This window comes from Lacerta agilis, chromosome 7, assembly GCF_009819535.1.
Source record: "Lacerta agilis isolate rLacAgi1 chromosome 7, rLacAgi1.pri, whole genome shotgun sequence".
Classification (NCBI taxonomy): domain Eukaryota; kingdom Metazoa; phylum Chordata; class Lepidosauria; order Squamata; family Lacertidae; genus Lacerta; species Lacerta agilis.
In genome coordinates, this window is record NC_046318.1 from 79,725,883 (window position 1) to 79,734,014 (window position 8,132).

The 8,132-nt window shown below is 42.8% G+C and overlaps 1 protein-coding gene across 1 annotated transcript; it reads left to right on the forward strand.

The window, feature by feature from the left end:
- Positions 1–5,267: 5,267 nt before the first annotated feature.
- On the forward strand, positions 5,268–6,695 carry LOC117050483 (mas-related G-protein coupled receptor member H-like). Its single transcript, XM_033156149.1, has 2 exons — positions 5,268–5,293; positions 5,697–6,695. The coding sequence occupies exons 1-2, from the start codon at positions 5,268–5,270 to the stop codon at positions 6,670–6,672; spliced, it is 1,002 nt and encodes a 333-aa protein (XP_033012040.1). The 3' UTR covers positions 6,673–6,695.
- Positions 6,696–8,132: the final 1,437 nt, after the last annotated feature.

The window sequence follows — 8,132 nt, forward strand, 5'->3', positions numbered from 1 at the left end:
CTATTGCCCAACACAGGAAATTCAAACTAGGAGTTTTGTATTGTAACATTTGCTTTGGGTAGAGCAAGACTGTGAGGATGGGCTTGGACAGAAAGTCTGCTTGAGTGTAGCCTTCTTCACCCCTATATTTTTTGAAGGGTTGGGCTAAAGCTTATCTCCCCACCACCTCTCCATGCCATAATGTTGTTTGGCATTTCAGCCTTTCAGAAAGTACACATGTAGACTGGACAAAACACACAACTCCAAGCTAGACAGCAGTGGGACATGATGGATTGGCATGGACACCTCCATGACCACAGTCATGCTGACTGTAGTGGCTGTAAACTGCCCTGTATCTAAAGGAATTTAGATTTAATGGAATAATTTAATTTAATGGAATAATAATAATAATTACATGTATCTTATATTGTTCTTTTTTGTTTCTCTGTTGTTCTTTTTCATTTCTCTATTGCTCACTTGCATTTCATTTATGTATTCTTTCCATTCGTATATCAAAGAGTTTTATCTTAATCATTTCTCAGCTGCAATTTAAATAAATCTTTCAATTTTATTGCACTTCGCATCTGACTCCAGTCCTTTCTGAATAGCACACACCAACTCACTATTGAAGGTCACAGTCCATCACATTTTTGCTGCATGGGTATACTCGTGTGCAGGCAACTTGTTAGCAGCTTCCCTCCATTTAGCAGAGTTTCTGGGAAGCAGTAGTCAGCAACTGAAGCTACACTTTGAGAAGAAACGCAGACGCCGTAAAACTCAGTCAAGTGATTTATTGCTTGACTGGTCATAAACACTTCATGGTAGCACTAGTTACAATCATTATAGCAATAGTTGTAATAGCATACTTAAGTTTCAGTCCTTCTTTCTTTCAAGCAATGATGGGGGCCGACCCAGTCTATGGGCAGTCATGAAGCTGCAGTTTGGTCAGTGGTCTAAAAGGTAAAGGTAAAGGGACCCCTGACCATTAGGTCCAGTCACGGACGACTCTGCGGTTGCGGCGCTCATCTCGCATTACTGGTCGAGGGAGCCACCATTTGTCGGCAGACAGCTTCCAGGTCATGTGGCCAGCATGACATAGCCACTTCTGGCGAACCAAAGCAGTGCACAGAAACACCATTTACCTTCCCACTGGAGTGATACCTATTTATCTACTTGCACTTTGACGTGCATTTGAACTGCTAGGTTGGCAGGAGCAGGGACCGAGCAATGGGAGCTCACACCGTCATGGGGATTCGAACTGCCAACCTTCTGATCGGCAAACCCTAGGCTCTGTGGTTTAACCCACAGCTCCACCCGTGCCAGTTGTCTAGTTCTCCTTTTATTGGCACTTCCAGCTGAATCTGTGCATGCTCAAAGTGCCTCTCCCACTTATATACGACTGTTCTGGAATCTTCTCCCTGTTTGTGGATGAATGACTCCCTAACACTAACAGCCTATATGGCAAGATTTGTCAGATCTTACAGTGCAGTGGACCTCTAGCTGAACCAGGAGCAGAGTCAGGTTGAGCTATGTTGGTGTAGCCTAAAGTCCACCTATTCCAAATTTGCTAATTCCAACAGGCCTTGGATTAGAATGATGCTGTAAGTATATCAAACCCAGAGTTGCTGAGTGTTAACCACTGTCTCCAAAAGTCTATGGAAAAATCTGTTTTTAGCTTATATCTAAGTGACATCAGTGCAAGGTGCAGCAGAATTTCAAGTGGTTGGGCCACCATCATCACACAAAAAACCACAAGTGCCATTATCCAGATAAAAGACCCAGCCAGAGATTTCAGATTGTAGTACAGTGGCCACCTCATGAGAAGAGAAGACTCCCTAGAAAAGACCCTGATGTTGGGAAAGATGGAGGGCACAAGGAGAAGGGGACGACAGAGGATGAGATGGTTGGACAGTGTTCTCGAAGCTACTAACATGAGTTTGGCCAAACTGCAAGAGGCAGTGAAGGATAGGCGTGCTTGGCGTGCTCTGGTCCATGGGGTCACGAGGAGTCGGACACGACTGAACGACTGAACACAACAGTACAGTGGTACCTCTGTTTACAAACACCTCAGGTTACAAACACTTCTGGTTACAGACCCCACTAACCTGGAAGTAGTACCTCGGGTTAAGAACTTTACCTGAGGATGAGAACAGAAATTGTGCGGCAGCAGCACGGTGGCAGCAGGAGGCCCCATTAGCTAAAGTGGTACCTCAGGTTAAGAACAGTTTCAGGTTAAGAACAGACCTCCGGAATGAATTAAGTTCTGAACCAGAGGTACCACTGTATCTACTATTTGGGGGTGAGGGGAATAAACCATACTGTTGATTCTGCACTCTGATACAAACCTCAAAATGCATGCAGTTACAAGACAAATGCTCTTGACAACACAATGCTAGTTTTTGAAGAGATTCGGTCATGGCAACTATGCACAGAAATCAGCAGATTAACTGGTGAGATATTTCCTGTGGTTGAAAGCTGATAACGGAGCATATGTAACAAACTTCATATAAAGGAAACTTCTTGAAAAACACAAGCTCTTGCAGAAACTGAATCTTCAGTAAAAAAAAAAAAAAGGAGAGGAGGGCTTCCTCGAGGGAAAATCTGTCAGCAAAATAAGGAAGAACCTTTGCAAAAGAAAAATCAACAACATCACACCATGTTTAAGACTTAAAACTCAAAATATTGCTTAGCTGTTTTGCATGAAAGGACTACCCCAACATTTTCTTCAAATGTTCATTTTAGATGAAATTTGATGAAATTCCTACATCTGGACTTCCCACTATGAACACTCCTCTACATGCCTCTGGACATATAGAAATCATACATAACAAGTGACTAATCAAGCAAACAAACTAGCCATAGTCATGTTAGGGGCCAGGGGGATTAGAGATGATGGACCACCTCCTATCCCATGGGTTACTTACGCCACTTTGTTATCCATGAGGAAGGAAAGGGTTATAGCCATATGGGGAGGTGGCATGGCCCCAGGAACACAATTTTGAGAGGGTGTGAACCAGGTGCCCCAACACAGGTGCCATCTTCCATGGGAATTCCTGTTCCACCCAGGCATGTTCTGGAAGGCCCTGTCCCCAGCTTCCTGTCCTTCCCTGCTTGCTGCCGGGGCTCTTCTCACTTGGCTTGTTGGTGTGGAGGCCGAGTGAGGGGGGAAAGGGGCGACCCACAGCAGCACAGCCTGGCATCAAGCACAGTAAACATTAAAAGCTCCATTCTTCTTTCTCTAACACCTACTTCCTGTTACAGGTGGGTAGCCATGTTGGTCTGCCATAGTCAAAACAAAATAGAAAATTCTTTCCAGTAGCACCTTAGAGACCAACTGAGTTTGTTCTTGGTATGAGCTTTCGTGTGCATGCACACCTCTTCAGATACACTGAAACAGAAGTCACCAGATCCTTAAATATAGTGAGGGAGTGGGGAGGGGTATTACTCAGAAGGGTGGTGGGAATGGGTGACCTACTTCCTGTGTTGGTGCTGGAACAATACCAGGATACATTTCGAAATTAGCTGGTGATTCAGTTTCCTCTTTCGTTTTCCGCTCAATTATTTTGCTGACCAGCTTATTATGCATTGGAGGCTGTTCTAGCTACAACTGTAGCTTGGGTTTCCTGGGGGACCAGTTCATTTTTTCGGATATTCCCATAATGAATGATAGCGAGGTAAGCACTCTTGTACAAAAGCTCTCTTTGTAGATCTGCTTGTTCAATTGCTTCCCCATTTGCTTTTATATGATGATGATATAGGTGCTTGCTTTCTAATATCGTGGCAATTTCTCTCTGCGTGTTTTCATGAGTTAGGGTGGGGCTTGACACTTATAGCAACTTGTAGAAGAGAAAACGGAGAAGTTGTCTGTCCAATTCAGCCATTTACACTCCCAAACATTCTAAAACCAAATAATGTTAAGCAGGGAAGTATTCGAGGATAATGTGTAAAGAAATTATATATATATATATATTCTAGATACATAGAATCATAGAATTGTAGAGTTGGAAGGACCCCGGGGGCCTTCTGGTCCAACCACCTGCAGTGTAGATTTTCATCCAACCTCTGCTTAAAAACCTCCAAGGTTAAACAGCTCTTCTTGTCAAAAAGTTCTTCCTGATAGTTAGTTGAAATCTCCTTTCTTGCAACTTGAATCCATTGGGTCATGTCCTGTCTCTGGAGCAGGAGAAAAAAAAGTTGGATCCATCTTCCATTTAACAGCCCTTTAACATAATAAGGGCACTGCACTAGATGACCCTTGGGGTCTCATCCAACTCTATAGTTATATTCTGTACAATTTTGTTCTTCTGTCTATCTCCTCTCAGTCTCCTCTGCCCCGGTTAAACACACCCAACTCCCTCACCTGTTCCTCATAAGGCTTGGTTTCCAGACCCCCTGATAATCTTGGTCACACCCACACACACCCTGTACGTTTCAACCTAATTCTTAAATTGTGGCAGCCAGAACTGGACACAGTATTCCAGGTGCAGTTTGACCAAGGCAGAATAGAAGAAGAGAAGAGCTTGGATTTGATATCTTAATTTATCCTACCCTACGGTGTCTCAAAGCACCTCACAATCTCCTTTCCCTTCCTCCCCCACAACAAACACTCTGTGAGGTGAGTGAGGCTGAGAGACTTCAGAGAAGTGTGACTAGCCCAAGGTCACCCAGCAGCTGCATGTGGAGGAGCGGGGAATCGAACCCGGTTCACCAGATTACGAGTCCACCATTCTTAACCACTACAGAATGGAACTATTACTTCCATTGATTAGGAACTATATGTCTGTTGATGCAACCTAGAAAGCAGTCGCTTTTCCCTACTACACCACATGACTGATGTGTGAAGCGTTTGGTCTACTAAGACCCCTAGATCCTTTTCAAATGTACTAGTGGCAAGACAGGTTTCCCTCATCTTATATATGTGCAACTGGCTTTTCCTACCTAAGTGTAGAACCTGAAACTGGTCCCTATTGAAATTCATTTTGTTTGGGTCCAGTTCTTCAATCTGTTAAGGTCATATTGAATGCACCATAAGAGTATCTCATGCACCATGCTATTATATAATGTTCACCAATGTTATCTCCCTTGATTCAGTACGTATATTTAGTTTGTGAATTTGCAATGCATTTTATTAAAATTAAACTACCTTATTTTTGCTTTCTTTCTGTTCCTTGACCTCTTTGCTCAGTTGCTATAAACAAATAATCTGTTAAACCAAAAGTAGCCTCTGTAACTGGATTGTAATTGTAATTTTATTTTCTCTTACATAAATCCTCTTTTTCAAAAAAAAAATGAAGAATGTTTCTGTACGACTATGGTAAGTGCATTTAAAAAAATAATTTCATGTTCAGTATTAGCACTGTATACATTAACTTCAACACACCTAAGAATGAAGATGTGGCAGAGCATATGTGATTAATACAGGATCATAACTTCATCTTATAGTCTCCATAGGGATAGGTTCCATTTTGGATTCTCACAGTTTCTCACAGAGAGTTCCATTTTGGGTTCTCACAGTTTCTCACATTTTGAGTTCTCTACATTTCTGCAGCAATTTGGATTAAAAAGAAATAACTTCATGTTATATTTAAAAAAAAAATGTTAGTGTGACTTCCTTTTTAAAAATGAATTGTTTGTGCAGTTTTGAATAATGACTTTTGATGATAGTTAATGCCATAGTTAGTGCATATCCAGAAAAGATTTCCTCTTATCTCTTCCAGGATAGAGTATCCAAATCGATATTCTGGAGATTCAGATGATGGCTCAACTGTTTCATTGAAGTTAACCCAAAGCATTGCCAACAGTGCCTATATCATCATCTGCATCTTTGGCTTCCTGGGGAATGGAATGGTCATCCGGCTTCTGGGCTTCCACATTAAGAGGAATCCTTTCACCACCTACATCCTGAACCTCTCCATCGCTGACTTTGGTGTCCTTGCGGCTCTCCTGACTATTATTTTACCTGTTGTAACTCTCTATGAGAAATCTCATATTGCTGTTTTGATTAGAAAAGTATTATATGAACTATTTTTCTTCACGTATTCTGCGGGCCAGTTTCTACTGACAGCCATCAGCATCGACAGGTCTGTGGCTGTCCTCTTCCCACTTTGGCATCGATGCCACCGACCACCACGTTTATCCACCATTATCTGTGCCCTGATTTGGACCCTCTCTTTCCTGCTCTCAGGCATTCACCTTACTCTCCTTCTGACTCAGAGCTTTCCAAACTCTAGCCTAGTGTACCAGCTTATTGTAAATGCCCTCATTTGCACTCCTCTGATGGTCACCTCCACTCTGATACTGGCCCTCAAAGTCTGCTGCAAATCACAGCAGAAGCAGCGTGGGAAGCTGCTCACCACCATTTTGCTTGCACTTCTTTTCTTCCTCATCTTTGCTTTCCCACTAAATGCCATTTACACTGCTATCTATTTTAATGAGAACAATATGATTCTAATGGAAGTTGGCTTTGTGTGTGCCTCTCTGAATAGTAGTGTCAACCCGCTGATCTATTTTTTAATTGGGAGGAGACAGAAGAAGGGCCAGTCCCGGGTCTCCATGAAAGCTGCACTCCAGAGGATTTTCAAGGATGAAGAGGACTGCGTGCAAGAGTCAGAGTCCAGAACTGAAAACTCAGTTTTGGAAGAGTCAAAGTCTGGAACTGAAAACTCAGTTACAATGGCTCCCTTGGAGGCTTAAGACAAGAATTGCCAACTTCTGTATTACAGTGGTATCTCTGGTTACGAACTTAACTTGTTCTGGAGGTCCGTTCTTAAGCTGAAACCATTCTTATCTGAGGCGCACTTTCACTAACGGGGCCTCCCACTGCACGCGCGCCTCCAGCGCGCGATTTCCTTTCGCATCTTTATATGGCCATTGTATTGCCTTACCCTCTAAACTAAATCTTCAGTTGTTTCTGTATTTCTGTATAGTTTATCTCATATGTTCAATACATGTATCTTATATTGTTCTTTTTCTCATTTTGCAATTTCTCACTTGTATTTCGTTTCTACCTTATTTTCTTTCTTATAACTCCGAGTTTGTATGTCTTCATGATTTCTCTGTTGCAATTTAAATAAACATTCAATTTTATTCTACTTTGCACCCACTTGCTCAGTAGAGCAAGCTGTTTTTAGCCCCCCCCCATGTTTCTGACAGTTACTGGTACATATAGTGGCTGATCCTATGGCAAGATTTGCCAGGCTGAGTAGCTTAGGCTGCAGAGGACCTCTGGTAGACCCAGGAGCTCAAGAGCTCAGCCAGGTTGAGGGAGCCTAGTTTCAGCCTAGTCCAAACCTGCTCATCCCAAAAAGACTTTGGATTGGAATTGGACTGCAAGCATATCAAAGTGATCACTGTTGAGTGTCAACAATGATTTCCATCTACTACTGTATTAGGGAGCGTGAGTAGATCATACTTTAGATTCTGCACTGTGATACACACCCTAAAATGCATGCAGACCAAAGTCAAATGTTCTGGGCAGCACAGTGCTAGGAATTGATAAGATTTGATAAGAGCAACTATGCTCAGAAATGAGAAGAGGCACTGGTGAGGTATTTCCTATGGTTGAAAGCTGATAACAGAGCACATGTCACAAAATTCATATCTCGAGGAACACAAACCTTTTCGCGGAAACCGAACTTTAAGAAAAGAAAAAGGAGAGAGGGCTTGAGGGCATCCTGATCAAGTTTGCAGATGACACCAAATTAGGAGGGGTGGCTAATACCCCAGAGGACAGGATCACACTTCAAACTACAAGAAAGAAGATTCCACCTAAACATTAGGAAGAACTTCCTGACAGTGAGAGCTGTTCAGCAGTGGAATTTGCTACCAAGGAGTGTAGTGGAGTCTCCTTCTTTGGAGGTCTTTAAGCAGAGGCTTGACAGCCATCTGACAGGAATGCTTTGATGGTGTTTCCTGCTTGGCAGGGGGTTGGACTGGATGGCCCTTGTGGTCTCTTCCAACTCTATGATTCTATGACATCTCCATCCCAACCATTCAGCCCAGAGTGAAGATCTGGCACCGAGGGCCCTCTAGCAGTTCCCTCACTGTGAGTAGTGAAGGTACAAGGAACCAGATAGACGGCCTTCTTGGTAGTGGTACCCACCCTGTGGAATGCCATCTCATCAGATGCAAAGGAGATGAGTAACTATATAAGC